General features: G+C 41.2%; 3 protein-coding genes across 5 annotated transcripts; 1 reads left to right on the top strand and 2 right to left on the bottom strand.

Moving 5' to 3' along the window:
• The first annotated feature begins 1,683 nt into the window (after positions 1-1,683).
• On the top strand, positions 1,684-4,192 carry LTB (lymphotoxin beta). 2 transcript variants are annotated; one of them, XM_051996212.1, is made up of 4 exons: positions 1,684-1,746; positions 2,443-2,488; positions 2,666-2,734; positions 3,452-4,192. In XM_051996212.1, the coding sequence occupies exons 1-4, from the start codon at positions 1,699-1,701 to the stop codon at positions 3,931-3,933; spliced, it is 645 nt and encodes a 214-aa protein (XP_051852172.1). In that variant the 5' UTR covers positions 1,684-1,698; the 3' UTR covers positions 3,934-4,192. The 2 variants fall into 2 exon arrangements, with proteins under 2 accessions (XP_051852172.1, XP_051852171.1); XM_051996211.1 differs by lacking the exon at positions 1,684-1,746 and adding an exon at positions 1,807-1,993.
• A 4,286-nt stretch (positions 4,193-8,478) lies between these two features.
• Positions 8,479-11,133, bottom strand: TNF (tumor necrosis factor). The gene is made up of 4 exons (XM_051992840.1): positions 10,807-11,133; positions 10,377-10,422; positions 10,119-10,163; positions 8,479-9,770 (listed from the first exon to the last, which is right to left on the bottom strand). Exons 1-4 carry the CDS (start codon positions 10,990-10,992, stop codon positions 9,349-9,351), a joined length of 699 nt encoding a protein of 232 aa, XP_051848800.1. The 5' UTR covers positions 10,993-11,133; the 3' UTR covers positions 8,479-9,348.
• Positions 11,134-12,184: 1,051 nt separating this feature from the next.
• On the bottom strand, positions 12,185-15,720 carry LTA (lymphotoxin alpha). Of its 2 annotated transcripts, XM_051996199.1 has the most exons (4): positions 14,248-15,720; positions 13,630-13,716; positions 13,408-13,525; positions 12,185-13,266 (listed from the first exon to the last, which is right to left on the bottom strand). In XM_051996199.1, the coding sequence occupies exons 2-4, from the start codon at positions 13,705-13,707 to the stop codon at positions 12,857-12,859; spliced, it is 606 nt and encodes a 201-aa protein (XP_051852159.1). In that variant the 5' UTR covers positions 13,708-13,716; positions 14,248-15,720; the 3' UTR covers positions 12,185-12,856. The 2 variants fall into 2 exon arrangements, with proteins under 2 accessions (XP_051852159.1, XP_051852158.1); XM_051996198.1 differs by having other exon boundaries at positions 13,630-15,719.

The following is a 15,720-nucleotide window of genomic DNA, read 5'->3' as shown; positions in this document are numbered from 1 at the left end:
ATTCCATGAAAAATGTGAAAATATGTATAGAAGAATTGTGCAGGTTTAATATATATTGGATTATTTACTGTTTAGGGGGAGAAGTAGGGGAACAGAGGGAGAAAAATTTGAAAAACAAGATTTTGGAAGGGTGAATGTTGAAAACTATCTTTGCACATATTTTGAAAATAAAAAGCTACAAAAAAGGAAAAGGATCCACAAATGCAAAAATGTTTGTAGTAGCTCTTTTTGTAGTGGCAAGGAGCTGGAAACTCGGTAGATGCCCATCAGCTGTAGAATGGCTGAATAAGTTATGATATATGACTCTTATGGAAAATTATTGTTCTATAAGAAACGTTCAGCAGGATGATTGCAGGAGAATCTGGAGAGACTTATGTGAAATGAGTAGAACCAGGAGAAATTGTACACAGCAACAAGATTATGTGATGATCAATTCTGTTGGACATGGCTCTTTTCACACTGGTGATTCAGGCCAATTCCAATAGACTTGTGATGGAGAAAGCCATCTACATTCAGAGAGAGGTCTATGAGGACTGAATGTGGATCACTACACAGTATTCTCACCTTTTTTGTTATTGTTTTCTTGCATTTTTTTCTTTCTCATTTTTTCCTTTTTGATCTGATTTTTCTTATGTAGCATGATAAATGTGGAAATATATTTAGAAGAATTGCACATGTTTAACCTATACTGGATTACTTGCTGTCTAAGAAAGGGAGGGGAGGAGGGAGGGAGAAAAGTTGGAACACAAGGTTTTGCAAGGGTGGATGTTGAAAACTATCTTTGCATGTATTTTGAAAACAAAAAGCTATTATTAAAAAATTTTTTAAATGTAAATTCCTTGAGAGTAGGAACAATCTAATTTTTGCATTTTTATCACTAGTACTTAATATGGTACATGGCACATAGTAAAATAAATACTTATTAACCAATTGATTGAAGAAGAAAGTATAAATCTTATCCTAATTTCACAGATGAGGAAACTGAGATTCAGAAAAAAGTGAAATAATTTGCTCAAGGTTATAGTGAGTAAGTGGAAGATCAAAGATTCCAACTCAGGTCTTCTGACTTCATGGTCAGTACCATAGAGGAAACCTCTTTAAGGAGCATTGAAAATGGAATGAAGAGACCTGGGTTCAAGTTCTGAACCACATGCTTGCTGTATGACACAGGGGAAGTCCCTTAAGGTCACAAAACCTATTTATCTGTAAAATGATGATAAAATTATTATCTACCTCACAGAATGATTGTGGGGAAAGGGCTTTGTGAGGATAGAAACTGTGTATTCTATTTGTACTTTCACATGCCCATAATATCTAGTATAAAGCAGATGTTCAGTAAGTATTTATTGGCTGATTATCTCCTTATATATACACCTCAATAGCTCTTCATCTGCTTCAGCTACATTTTATTGCAACATTACCAAGTCAGGTTTGGGGTATTGACAAAAAGATATAAAGGGTCTGCCTATATCCTACCTCTTAGACTATGATGTTTCCCCTCAGAATATAAATGTAGGGCCACACAAACTTTATCTCTTTTCTTTTCCCCTCCCCCAGCCCTCAATCCCCTAAGGGACCCAGGCATCAAGCCATGTATACCCTACCTCCTTCCCGAGTTCGGAGAATCTAGGCGTCTAGTTGCCCGGCCCTATCTCTGGGTAAACAGGAAACCTGGTTGGGGCTTGGTGGGGAGGAACCATGATGAGAAGAGGGGTATTTGGAAAGTCCCAGACAGATGTGTACATGGTATGTGTGTGGGGGGAGGTGGTAACCCCACCCCTGAGATATGAAAGACCCTCTTCTCTGGTTCAGGCCCTAGCTCAGTGCATCAATGGGGACTTCAGGACTGGAGGCCCGAGTTGATGGACCTAATAGGAAGGGTTGCCTTTTGCTGGCTTCAGTAGGAGCTACTGTGTTGGGGACTCTGCTGCTATCTGTACCCCTCACTGTCTTGGCTGTGTTGGCCCTGATGCCCCAAGAACAGGGGGGAAAGGTGAACATTGGGTGTTTGCATCTCTTTCTCTAATCCTACTTTTCTTGTAGAGAACCTCTTTCTTTCTCTAGGTCCTGGTTTCTTTCTCGATTTCTGTATCTTTTTCTCTCCACCTCTGTGAAATACCTGGCATCCCTATGTCCTTCTATGTGAGTATCAATAACACCCTCCCCCAATTTTCTTCATTCATGGTCTTGTGCTTTTTTCCTGTGGCCTATGCCTTGGACTTCTCTGTCTCTCTTTGAGCTATCAAAATTTGACGCCTTCCTTTCTCTTTTCACATTGACTCCAGTGATTCTCAGGCCCTGGAAAATGAGGGGTGGGGGAGGAAAAGGGGTCGGCTGGGGGAAGAGAACCTAAAGCTGAAAAATCTAATTCTTGGATCCAAGTGGAAGAGGAAGTAATGATGCCACGTTTGAACTTACTTAAGTCATTGTCTCTTCACCCAGGTAGCTGATCCTTCTGGTCCAGGAGGACAATTGCTGCAACAATTAGGTAAGGGTAATTTCTAGTGTCTAGATGTGGTCCCTAGGTCCTTTTCCCTTTCCCTGTTCATCTCATGAACCCAAATATCTAGCTCATGATTTTCCCGAATCTCGATTCCCTCAAAGACTATTCCAACCCTTCAATTCCGCCCCCCACCCCCACCCCAATCTCTGTCTTTCTCTCTAGGATTTCATAAATTGCCAGTGGAGTCCAGATCAGATTTCAGTTCCATTCCTCCAGCTGCTCATCTCATAGGTAAGAGTTTGGATTTACCAGAAGATGTGGAGATAGGTTTGAACTTGGGAAGATTTGAAATAAACAGGGCTTTTTGTCTCTCCTTTCCTTTCCCTATTAGCAACCTTTTTCATTTGCCATTATCTTGTGTCCACACTCCCTAGTTGGTTCCCCAAACTTTTCCTATTCTCTTCCCCACCCCACCCCATTCCTATTCCATATAGACATCCTTCCTATTTACACTTTCAATTTTCCATTCATTTTTGTCTTACTGTCCCAGGCTTATGCTAGCCTCTCACTGGTTCACTCTCATTCCTTTAGCATCCTGAATCTTGGGCTCCTGAGAACAACTCATCTAAACCTGGAAAGGTTCCCTCTTCCATAAACCCAGATCTGAATTTTTATACCAAGACCTATCTGTGATACACAAAATTCAGCCTTGAGTCCCTTGGGCTGTTTAGAAACCTTCCCTTTCTCACCTCTCCCAACCCTCCCTGAATTTTCCAACCTTTTTCCCATTCTTTGAGCTTGTTCCTATTCTTGGTCTGATCAGCCACGGCTGGGCACACTGTAACTTAATTCTTAACATAGTGATGTCATTTTGGTCCTCTTCCAGACTGAAGAACAACAATAAACTGAGATTTCAATGCAACTTGCTTGATCCGGACAGAATCACTTAGCTCAGAAGCTGGTTCTTAAAGAGACAGTGTTCACCATTTCACTCTTATTTTTCTACAGGTGTCTCAAAATCAGGTCATGGGCTGCACTGGGTGTCAGGACACGAGGAAGCATTTCTGAAGAGTGGAATACAATTCTTGGGGGATGAAGGGCTACTGGCCCTTCCTCAAGATGGAATTTATTTCCTTTATTGTCATATTGGGTACAGGGGCCGAGCTCCCTCTGGTGGAGAACAGCCTCGCTCTCATAATCAGTTTGGGGACCCTGGAGTTCCTGTCATCCTCAGCAGTTGGTTATATAGGGCTGGGGGAGCCTATGGATCAGGGGAGCCAGAACTGCTGCTTCAGGGAGCAGAGACTGTGACCTCTTCTGTGCGACAAACCAGGGGGGCTGAGCAGGGTACTTTGTGGTATGCCAGTGTAGGATTTGGAGGATTGGTTCAGCTTCGAGGGGGTGAGAGGATCTATGTTAATGTCAGTCACCTTGACATGGTGGATTTCAGGAGGGGGAAAACATTCTTTGGAGCTGTAATGGTGGGATGAGGGACACATAAATACCTTGGGAAATGTCCATTGGTGGGAGTGGCAGTGACTTGGTTGACTGGAATTGGGGGCTGTTCAGGTAAAGAGTCCCTAGGGAAAATGAAGGCTAAATGGTCAGATGAGTAGGTCCTAGAGGTAATAGAAGGAGGGAGATATGGGAAGAGAGATAAATTGTAATTGTATTCGTTTCTTAAATAAGGTATCAAGAGTATCTTGTAAGTTTTTCCCCTGACAATAAACATGGTGGTTGTCTTCTCTACCCTCTGTTTTGCTGTTTCCTTTGCTCGACACCTCAGCATTACCCCATGTTGTATAATACCACCTTCCTTTACTCAGCCTCAGATTTAAAGTAATTTCCAATCCCTTTATGGAGGGAATTGAGGTACAGGGAAGGTAAGTGAGTTACCCAATGTCATACTAAGTGGGAAAGACAAGATGAAATCATAGATTTTCTGACTCTAACTTAAATGTTCTTTCCTCTATACCATATGCCATCTCAGACTGAGGATAAAGAGAACAAACCCCCATTAAATTTGAAAACATTCTCACAACATTTCATAAAGCTACTCCCATTCCAGCTTGGAACACCCCCCCCCCTTTTTTTTTGTCAAGAAGTCTGACCTGTTGTCTGTAATCTTCCTAGGCATAGATTGAGAAATTCAAAGGAAAGGAGAACAATTTCTTAGGAGACCTAAGCACTCCAGCTACATTCATCAATCTCTGCCTCATCTCCAGTCTCTTTAAAATATCCTCAAATAAGCTTTTTTTCCCCCTCCAGGATCAATCAAAATTTCTTTAGCTTGGGAAGATTAAAGGCTAAAGAGAAAGAGAGGAGTAGGAACTTTATTTTAGAAAAATTCTAACAAGGGAAAAATTTTGGTGTAATTGGTAGTTAGCTCTACCATCCAAAATTACCTAGCTTAGAATGCAATATAGGGATTATGTCTGACCCTTAGTCAATGATCTCTTCCTGACTTAGGCCAATGGAGTTATGATGCTTCTTTCCCCCAAAGTGTTCTGAGACAAGGACTGCCATGATAGAGGAAGAGAGAGGAAGAGACATATGGGGATTGGAAGAGATATGGAAGAAAGAATATTATTTGAAAAGAAAGTTTCTGTATGGCAGAGAGGAAAGACTATCCTATCTTAGAAGAAAAAAATAGTGGTAGATGATTAAGAGAAGAAAAAAAAATTTCAGAGGAGAACATTTTCAAATCCTAGGTAGAATGGAAAGTTCTACTCCCCAGTTCACACCTTGGGTCCCCAGTTCCAAGAAGAGTTAGGGGAATTGGGGTGAGTAACAACAAGAGCATCCGCCCCAACATCATTGACCCATTTAGAGCCCCAGTGTGGAGGAGGCAGATGGAGAACCCAGCACTCTTATCTAGGTCAGTCTTATCTTATGGGACCGTGGCTCCTTTCATTCCTCCCAGAATTATTTGTCATGAGAAACATAACATATTTGTTCATCTATATAGCAAAACTGGGGGTGGAAATGGGAGTATGTGAGAAGAAAACTCTTTCCATCTATAGTTTTGTCTCTGTCTTACTACATATCTCCTTTTCCCCATTGTATTCTAATTCAGAGAGACCAGACTGAGTAGCAAGTTCTATTTCAGAATAGTCTTTGTTGTTCTGTTTCTGATTTTTTCAAATCTCTTTAATAACATTTCTTGGAGAACAGGAAAGGGAAGGAGAAAGCTGAGAGTATAAGAAACCTTGATCCCTGAAAGGAGTCTGTGAAGGAGGGAAATTGGGATACCCAACACCTGACTTCCTGCAAGTTCTATGACTCAGGTCATAGGGAATATTGTCCTTCCCCTGATCTCTCAGGTCCCTAAATCTGGAAAGTGTACCTGAATTGTGTGGAATTTCTCAGATAACAATTGGAATTCCCAGAATTGAAAATTCTTAATTCTCTGGGTATGATTTCCCTAAGAAACTGGGGAGAACACTGATACATTGTTGGTGGAATTGTGAACACATCCAGCCATTCTGGAAAGCAATTTGGAACTATGCTCAAAAAGTTATCAAGCTGTGCATATCCTTTGATCCAGCAGTGTTTCTACTGGGCTTATACCCCAAAGAGAAGGGAAAGGGACCTGTATGTGCCAAAATGTTTGTGGCAGTCCTGTTTGTAGTGGCTAGAAGCTGGAAAATGAAAGGATGTCCATCAATTGGAGAATGGTTGAGTAAATTGTGGTATATGAACGTTATGGAATATTATTGTTCTGTAAGGAACGACCAGCAGGATGAATACAGAGAGGACTGGCGAGACTTACATGAACTGATGCTGAGTGAAATGAGCAGAACCAGGAGATCATTATATACCTCAACAATGATACTATTTGAGGATGTATTCTGATGGAAGTGGACCTCTTTGATAAAGAGAGCCTTAATTGATCAAAGATGGACAGAAGCAGCTACACCCAGAGAAAGAACACTGGAAATGAATATAAACTGCTTGCATTTATGTTTTTCCTCCCGGGTTATTTATACCTTCTGAATTCAATTCTCCCTGTGCAACAAGAAAACTATTCGGTTCTGCACACATATATTGTATCTAGGATATACTGCAACCCATTCAACATGTAAAGGACTGCTTGCCATCTCGGGGAAGGGGTGGAGGGAGGGAGGGGAAAAATCGGAACAGAAGTGAATGCAAGGGATAATGCTGTAAAAATTACCCTGGCATGGGTTCTATCAATAAAAAATTATTAAAAAAAAAAAAGAAAGAAAGAAACTGGGGAGAAAAAGGGACTTGGAGTCATGGTAGGGGGATAGATGATAGCTCTTTTCAAGCAATTGAAAGGCTGTTCTATAGAGAATGTATAGGATTTGTTCTGATAGGTTCCTGTGGGCAGAACTAGGAGCAGCACAGGTTGGGATAATTGTAAAGAGGCCATTATTTTGGTGTGATTTTTGTGATTTTGGAAGAACTTCCTTTTTTTAAAAAATTTTTTTTAAAATAACTTTTTATTGATAAAATGCATGCCAGGGTAATTTTTTACAGCATTATCCCTTGTACTCACTTCTGTTCCAATTTTTCCCCTTCCTCCCTCCACCCCTTCCCCCAGATGGCAAACAGTCCTTTACATGTTGAATGGGTTACAGTATATCTTAGATACAATATATGTTTGCAGAACCGAACAGTTTTCTTATTGCACAGGGAGAATTGAATTCAGAAGGTATAAATAACCCGGGAAGAAAAACAAAAATGCAAGCAGTTTATATTCATTTCCCAATGTTCTTTCTCTGGGTGTAGCTGCTTCTGTCCATCTTTGATCAATTAAGGCTCTCTTTATCGAAGAGATCCATTGGAAGAACTTCCTAACAAAGAGAGCTGTACAAAGGTGAAACGGACTACCTGGAGAGAGGTGGGGCACTCCCTCTTCTTTTCAAGGAAAAATTAGATGATGATCCCTTGTCAGATATATTGTAGTGGTGATTTCTATAATGGTGAGTTGAACAATAACAATTGTTAGGTGATCTAGTTTAACTCCCATTGTATAGATTAAGGATCTTACAGAGACATTAATAATTTGTGTAAGCACATAATATTTATCAGAGATGGGTGTTTCACTCTGTTTAATGTTTTCTCCAAGATAACACACTTCCTCTCTTTGTTGGTAACATTTGAAAAATTCATGAGAAAGGAGGATGTTCCATTTACATTTTGTTGGATGACAACAATTAACTCCCAATCACATCAAAATCTCTTCCTTTCAGTCTCTATTTGATATGAGATTTTCCCCAATACATACAGAATCATACTTCTCCTCTTTCCATAACATGAGACTCTTTTCTTTTCCATAGACTCCTGCCTTCCCAGGCTAAATAAATTTTGGTTATTGATACTGAAGAAGAAAAGTTGATTTCAGAGGAAAGGACAGAAGCTAGTTGCATGAAATCTAGGAAAGTATGGGTGACAGAAACGAAGATGGAGAATAAATGAAATTTTCAAGAAGTTGACAGTGAAATGGAGAGCAGATGTGTCTACAGTCAATAGTCAAGGGAAGGTTTTTATATGACTAGAAAAGACCTGAACATGTTTGTAGATGTTGGGAAGGAGTCAAGCAGATGGGTACTGGAGGTAGGAGAGGATGAGATCTAGGAATATGAACTTGTGGAGGAAAAGGAATGCTTCTTCCTCTATGACAGGAGTAAAGAAAGAAAGGATAAGTAATGATAATTGGAATTTTTCCAAGAGTAGTGTTGAGGAAGCTCTTATAGGATGGTCTCAATTGGCTTGTTAAAATAAGAAGGGATCTTTTTCTCTAAGTATCAAGGTATAATACTTTTCTAGTCTTTATCTCTGTGAGATCTCTTGGATTCTATGATCTTAGAATTTAGGGACTAGAGATGAGGAAAGGATTATAGAGAAGGCTCTTACATCTTAGAAAGAAGGAATTGGGAGGCAGGAATGAAAATTTTCCTACTTTGAAATGAGGCAGATAGAGGAAATGAAGCAACTGAATAATTCAAATGTATTGTAATGTCCCAAACATTTTCATCACTTAATAACAAATCTCATTAAATTCCAAGTCTTTTTAAAGCAAAGTTTATTTCTCGCCACTGACAAATAGGGCGCTTACAGACATGGCTCCCCTGGGGAGCAGAGGTTCAGAGATACAGCGACATACAGCCACTAAATCAACAATGTGATAATATCAGATAAATTTTTTTTAAATAGGCAGATGAGAGGGTAGATGAGGGGCCAGAATAGGAGCACCCCTTGGTTCAGTTCTATTTTCACAGAAAATACTCCTAAGCTGGGGAAACCTCAATATCTGGGTCCCCCATGAATCCTAACATCCTAAATAAATATCTTCAAGAATAAATAAATAAATAAATAAATAAATAAACAAATAAACAAACAACAAACAAACACATTATCTAGTCATAAATAACAAAGGCCACCCCAGGTTTGGTCCCAGGGGGGAAAAAAGGCAAGACTCCTGAATTACAGCCAATAGAATAGGAATGATCTGAATTTTGATTCATTTCAGTGTTTAGATCAGCTATATATATCTCAGAGAGTATTCTAGAATAAAGAGAATCCTTTCCCTCAGGTCAGGCTTCAAGGGGTGGCCTGGTTCTGTGAGCTGGGCATTCTGGTTCCCAGTTTCGATCTAGATTCTTAATTTGTTTCAGCACGGATTTCTTGATAGAGTTTTATATTACTCTGGACCTTTTATTTCTATGGTCTGTCATATATAATAAATAATAAATAATAAAAACTGCTAATAGCAGTTTCTTGATGCCCTTTAACTAAACTCTAGTTGTCAGTCTTTAAACCACTTCTCAATCCCCCCAAAGGAAGGCAGATTTCCTCCATGTCAAGGAACACAGAGGAAGATTGATAAAGGTAATTGTGGGATAAGGAGTGGGGCAAGTATGATTTCCTTTCTTCTCTCAAAGAGCAATGATCCCAAAATAGACCTGGCCAGACTCAGCTAAGTCAAGATATTTTGGATAGTTGGTGTCAGAACTGAGCTTATCACCTTTTTCAAGCTGGAAGACACCCCCCAGGTAGATTGGTTCATACCAGGGATTAGCTTCCCTAGCTCCTTGTGTTGCCTTCTGGCACGGACTCTTGATGGCAGCAAGAAGGCTGACTTTGTGTTGGTAGGACAATGAAACCCGGGAGATGGTATGAGTGAGGAACAGGGGTTCGCTGGCACAATCTTCTCCCTTGAAAAGGAGCTGGGAGTAGACCAGGTAGAGCCCAGTGGCAGGCACCACCAGCTGGTTGTCTTTCAGTTCCATGCCATTATTCAGGAGAGCATTGGCACTCCTATTCAACCACTGGAGCTGCCCCTCTGCCTTGGGATTAGCTGTAGGGAAAGAGGAAGAAAAAGTTAAATCCACATGCTTCTTTTGAATTCCATCTTCCACATTTTGTTCCCCATAACTTATTTCTAAAATTCAAGACATTCTTTGTGTCATATCCCTCAGGTTCTTTCCATCCCCATAGAATCTTATCCCTTGAATTCTTTCTTTCCTCTTCATCCTTTTCTTCCAGTTCTAGCCATCCAGTTCATTTCCACCCTCTCCCCCTTCCTTCCTTTCTAATATTTCTTCTCCTATAGGTTCTGTTTTATCCCCAAAGTTCCATATTGACTTAGCCCATTCTCTGATTCCAGGCCCCATTTGGCCCCATTTCCAAAATTTCAGATAATTACCTACAACATGAGCTACAGGCTTGTCACTTTCACTGAGACAAGATCCTAAAATGGGAGAGAAAAGAGAAGGAAGAAATGAAAGTTAAAAACTGAACTTAAGCTCTCTTTCATTCCTCTCTGCCATTCCCCACCAAAATTCAGAGATGCTTCCTGTCCCCTAATATCTGTTCCCTCATCCTATTACCAGCCTCAAACCAGGTATATCCCACTTGAAAATGAGGGTTTAAGAGATTGGGATAGTAAACAAGGGACACTTACTGACTCTCTGAGTCAAAGGTTTCATGTCACGAAAGGCATCTTGCTCCTAGAGAAGAACGAAAAAAGAAGAGATCAATGATGAATTATGGACAAAAAGTTAAAAAGACAGAGGTTAGAATGTATATTTAGAAGAACCTACATATGCCTCTCATAATTCTCATCTTGTCTCTTTTCTCTCATATCTTTCTTCCCTATTCCATCTTTCTCTTTCTATCTCCCCATTTATATTTCTCTTTAGTTCTCCCCCTCTTTCTTCCTTTCCATTATTCTTTTTCTTTTCTATTTTCATTACTGTAATTTCCCCATCACTCTATTATTATTTTTCTCTCTCTTTTTCTTTACATCCTTATCTCTCTTTCCCCATCTATCCTGCCTTTCCCAATTCCTTTCTGTTCCTGTTTTTATGGCCAAATATTGTGAGGCATCTCACCTCTTCCTTCTGAGGTCCTATCACACCGAAGTGCAGCAGGCAGAAGAGAATAGTAGCCCCAGCAAGAAAAAGGAAGGAGATAAGTGTGAGGCAGAGGCAGCGTCCAGGGCCTTGGGGCCCCCTTGCCTTCCTTTGGAGTGCCTCTTCTGCTAGTTCCACGTCTCGGATCATGCTCTCTGTGCTCATGATTCCCGTTTGGTGGAGCTGCTCAGTTTTCCAAGGATGCTGTGTCGAAGAGGCTGAAGTCCAAATTTGTAGTTCCTTGTTGCAAAGAGTCAAATGACTCTGGACAAAGTGCTTGCGTGCGTCTGTGTGTGTGTGTGTGTGTGTGTGTGTGAGAGAGAGAGAGAGAGAGAGAGAGAGAGAGAGAGAGAGAGAGAGAGAGAGAGAGCTCAGTGGTTTGAGTTTTTAAAAGGGGTAAAAATGTCAGAAAGCCTGGAGTAGTCTTTCTCTCTCTCTGATTAGTTCCTTGATGTTCTCTGGGAGCTTCTGTCTACTGATGAGTGAGCAGCTGCCTTTATATGCCTCAAGGGCAGGGTGTGTGTGGAGAAGTTCTCACTCTGAGGGCGGAAAACTTCCCTAGTGGAGAAACCCATGAGCTCATCTGGAGGAAGCTGCTGTGGGGGCCCTGTGGACCTTCCCCAAGCTCCTCTCAGTTTCCTCCTCCTAATGGAGGCGGGTATTGGAAAGTTGGACTTAAAGGAATCCAAGAGTCCAGAGATATCACTCCCCTTAAGGGTTAACCCCAATGATGATTTCAGGAGGGAAGATGTCCTGAACTGATTCCCCATGCCTCTGGCCCTTAAATCTTGAGACACTCTTCAAGTAAGGCTAGGGCTTAAGTGGGATTTTCAGATTCAGATGTCTAGAACCCTGAAAGAAGAATACACTGAGGTCTGGGGGATTGGAGCTCTGTTGAGAGGAAAGGGAGGAAAAGAAAGAAAGTTGGCATTTAAAATCTGAATTTTGGAAAGGAGTAGAGACATCCCAACAAAGATGAAATCAGTCCTAGGAATATCCTTCTACTTTCATTCTGACTTCTGGATTTCTTCAGTTTCATTCTTGGTCTACAGGAATATTTTCTTGATATAGGACCCCCATATCATCTATGATTATCTCAGAGCATCCTTATGTCAGGGTATATATTCCTGGAAGCCCCCTATATTCTTTGATATCACTCCCCCCATATCTTTATCATTCATCTTCTAAGTCTCCCATATTACTTTCATTTTCCCTTAGTTTTAAGTATTTTTCTCCCCCATATTTCCTCATGTATCCTTCCCTTCTCATATGGCCACTATTATCTTCTTTTTTGTCTTCCCTTTCACAAAAATCCCTGTGTTACCCCAATCCTTTAAATAGACCAGACAGACAGGAATCTCAGAGGAAAAATATTTATTGAAACTTTGCTGAGGGCATAAGTCCAGGCAGGGTCCCTAGCACTCTGCTGTCACCATTTTTACAAGCCCTTCTCTTTCTCACCCAAACCACCTCCTTCCCTCTCTCTTGTTCCTTTTCTACTTTTTCTCTATTTTACCTCTGTATCTACCTGATAAGTCTTCCCTTGATAGTTTTCTGTCTTTTCTAGCTCCCTCTTCTCATTCTGTTTCTCTATAAATAAATAATATTCAACATTCATAAATAATTTTCTGTATTCCTTCTCCCAACCAATCCCTGATTCCTATCCTCCATACCCTGTTTCTCTTCCCCTTCCACAACCAAGCTTAAATCTCACTCTGATTACTAACCAGCCAAACAAATTATTTTTGTATGGGCATTATTTTTGTATGGGAAATTCTAAATCCAAAATTTGACAGTGATTTAGGGGTGAGGGTGTGTATGGTTGTCCTCACCTCAACCCCCATTCTAGAATGCCTTCAAACCACCCAGAATTCCATCTTTGGAGGTTGTACAGAAGGGAAGTACTTGAAAGAAATGAAGCAATGTTGGAAGCAGAGATTGGTGATGTGGACCTTTGAAACTGTAGAAATAGAAGAAGGGACATGGAGATGGGCCTTGAAGCCATTTTTCTCTTTATTTTTCTATTTCTTTATAGTGCAAAGGCCCCCAAAAAGACACTACTAGGGGACGGAAGCAGGTGAGAGATACCATCTGTATGAGTGGATAGCTGATCTCCCTGAGTGAGCAGGAACACAGCTCCCTGGTAGATTGATTTCATCCAGGATCCTCGAATCCCTGGGCACACAGACTTTTGAGCACTCAGAAGGGGTACATGAACTTGGTATTTGGTGGAGAAGAGGAGAACCTCATGGCTCAAATAGAGCGGGGTGGGAGTAACCTGAGAACAACTGGCTCCTGAGAAGACAACTTGGGAGTAAATGAAGTAGAGGCCGCTTGTGGGGACCAAGAGGGAGTTGTTCCTTAGAGAAAAGCCATGTCGGAGGAAAGCGTGATCTGTGCTTGCTCTCCAACGTATAGAGTCCTTGGCGCTGAAGTCTCCTAGGGGAGAGACACAGAAGTCAGGGAATGTTACGGGACCGGGGAGAATACATATACAGGCCACTAAGGGAGGAGAAATCTGGGAGCTGGTTGCTTGGGTCTATGAGGGGAGTGAAGAAGGTAGAACATCTAGATTCTTACCAACAAGATGGGCAGCTGGTTTGAGAATGTCTCTTATGAGGCTCTTCTGGCTGAACTGTTGAGTTGTCTGGGGTAGGGCTGGGCTAGATGAGTGGGAGTTATCAAGATTGGGAGCCCCCTATGAAAGAACATGATTAAGAAGGTACCAGAGGGCCAAGATTTCTTTCTTGCCCCTTTAAGCTCTCAATCCCCAAATTATCCCCCAGTCCTGTTGCTTCTCACCTGAGCCTCTGGTGGCTGCAGCCAAAGCGCATGGAGGCTCAGTGCCCCCAGAAGGCATAGGACTCCAGATGAGGTCATGGGGAGAATCTGAGGAGAGAGAAAGAGAAAGTAGAGAAGGGACCAGGGAAGAGATAAGGATGGAAAGACTTAGGGATGGGGAGAAAGAGAGAAAGGAAATAGGAAATGAGTATAGAAACAGAAACAGGAAGATATGGAAAACACACTGATATAAAGAAGCTTATATATATCAAGACAGAGACATAGACACTTGTGGACAGAAAAAGAGGAGAGACAGAGAGAGACAGACAGACAGAGAAAGAGAAAGAGAGACAGAGACAAAGAGATTGAGATTGACAGAACTGAGAAACAGAAACAGCCAGAGAGGAACAGAAACAGAAGCAAATAGAGACTAATTGAAAGAAAGTCAGAGACTCAGAAAGGATGAGGTGGAGACCAAGCCCAAAGCAGACCTAGAGAGGAGCAGGTAGAAATAATAGACACAGGAAGTTATGGTGAAATAATTGGAATCAGGTTTTTTTTTTTTTTTTTTGTTTTTTTTTTAAAGGGCCAGGGAGAAATGGTTCAGAGTTCAGTAGTATCTCAGCCAGGGGCCCCTACCTGCTATGAGCTGGGCTTCCTGGGCCTCGCCTCAGTCCCTTTATAGAGGAAGCAGCATAGCGCGGGAGGGTTCAGGGCTCTAGCCTGGCCCGGGGAAGCCCCCAGGGCTTACAAGGAGTTGGTGTTTTTGCTGAAGGCAGGAAAGGTTGGGGCCAGGAGGTTAAGGCTGGGGGCCAGGAGATTAGGGTTCTGGGAAAAGGGAGTAGAGTTAGAAGGATTCAGGGGGAAGATGACATGAAAATGAAGGGGGAAGGGTACTGAATTGGGAAAGCTTCCAGAAATCTTTCAGATCTTTATTTCCTTCATGACCCCTGCACTCTCCCCCCCCCCCACTATGCAACTCCTATTTCCCTCATTTCCCACTATTTATATCTATCCTATTTGCCATTTACATATTCCTTAGCCCATCTAAAAATCTGCCTGTCTCTAGCATGTGTTGCTTAAGTTTTAAAAAAGAATAAATCATGTAGCCACATGTAATAAAGATTCCTTCTTCCAGATTGAGTCTGTAGAGAATTGTCTTCTTCTAATCTCATATAGTTTTGCTCACAGGTGGCATAGTTATCTTTTCTATATTCGATATAAGTTTCTTAATCATAATTTATGTGATAAATCATGCCAGTCAAATTATGGTTCATGTGAGCAGTAGTCAACTGACAAGAGTTCCCATGCACATAGCTGTCCTTCCATCTTCTGAGCTACCCATATGATATAAGATGTATTGGCCATAATGTACTTCAATTTACTCTCTCCACTCTGACAAAACAAACACACACACTTGCATGGTGATTCATTCTTGTCTCTCAAATCTTTCTATCCCTCACCCCCAAGTTTGTCTCTAACCCCTTTGCCATTTGTCATTTCCTACTTCTCCTTCCTTCCCTTATCTATTTCCCATTCCTTTTCTTTGTATCTAAGCTTGACTGCCTCTTTTTCTCACTATCTCTCTATTATCTCTGTTTCTTCAATCTTTTCTTGTATTGTTTCTTTCTGTTTTTGTTTTTGTTTTTTTCTGACACAGTTTTATAGTCATTTGGTAGTGTGGGCAGATAAAAGACAGGGAGTTCTTGAGAAAATGGAATCAAATAAAGATGAAGCATACCCAATCCAAATATCAGTAAGACAGAAAGATGAGAAGTTTGAAAAGCAAAAACAGAGTGGAGGGGAAGATTGAGGTACAGAGAGAAATAGAAGAAAATGAAGAGAATGAAAGACAGGTCTGGAAAGTTTGAGGGACCTAGCTGGATGGGGAGTGTCAAGAAATGAAAGAATCAGGGAGAGACTGAGGGACACAGAAAGACAGAGACAAAGACTGAAGGACCAAGAGAGGAAAATCCAGGGAGACTGAGAGACTGAAGAATTGAGAGTGAAAAACTGAGAGAGAGAGAAATGGGAATGAGAAAAGGATTATAAACTCATTTTGATACTGGAATAGTCCAAGGCTGCAGTAGGTGCCTGATATAAAAGACATTA

The sequence above is a fragment of the Antechinus flavipes genome, chromosome 4, assembly GCF_016432865.1.
Source record: "Antechinus flavipes isolate AdamAnt ecotype Samford, QLD, Australia chromosome 4, AdamAnt_v2, whole genome shotgun sequence".
Taxonomy (NCBI): Eukaryota; Metazoa; Chordata; class Mammalia; order Dasyuromorphia; family Dasyuridae; genus Antechinus; species Antechinus flavipes.
Note: the sequence above shows the minus strand (reverse complement) of the source record. Positions and strands in the feature narration are given on the sequence as shown.

Coding starts and splice junctions, on each gene's coding strand:
- LTA (XM_051996199.1), bottom strand. CDS start 13,707: ATGACCTCATCTGGAGTCCTATGCCTTCTGGGGGCACTGAGCCTCCAT. Junction 13,526..13,629: donor TGCAGCCACCAGAGGCTCAG/GTGAGAAGCAAC, acceptor GTTCTTTCATAG/GGGGCTCCCAATCTTGATAA. Junction 13,267..13,407: donor ACCAGCTGCCCATCTTGTTG/GTAAGAATCTAG, acceptor TCTCTCCCCTAG/GAGACTTCAGCGCCAAGGAC.
- TNF (XM_051992840.1), bottom strand. CDS start 10,992: ATGAGCACAGAGAGCATGATCCGAGACGTGGAACTAGCAGAAGAGGCA. Junction 10,423..10,806: donor TAGGACCTCAGAAGGAAGAG/GTGAGATGCCTC, acceptor GTTCTTCTCTAG/GAGCAAGATGCCTTTCGTGA. Junction 9,771..10,118: donor GCCTGTAGCTCATGTTGTAG/GTAATTATCTGA, acceptor CTTTCCCTACAG/CTAATCCCAAGGCAGAGGGG.
- LTB (XM_051996211.1), top strand. CDS start 1,832: ATGGGGACTTCAGGACTGGAGGCCCGAGTTGATGGACCTAATAGGAAG. Junction 1,994..2,442: donor CCCAAGAACAGGGGGGAAAG/GTGAACATTGGG, acceptor CTCTTCACCCAG/GTAGCTGATCCTTCTGGTCC. Junction 2,735..3,451: donor TCCAGCTGCTCATCTCATAG/GTAAGAGTTTGG, acceptor ATTTTTCTACAG/GTGTCTCAAAATCAGGTCAT.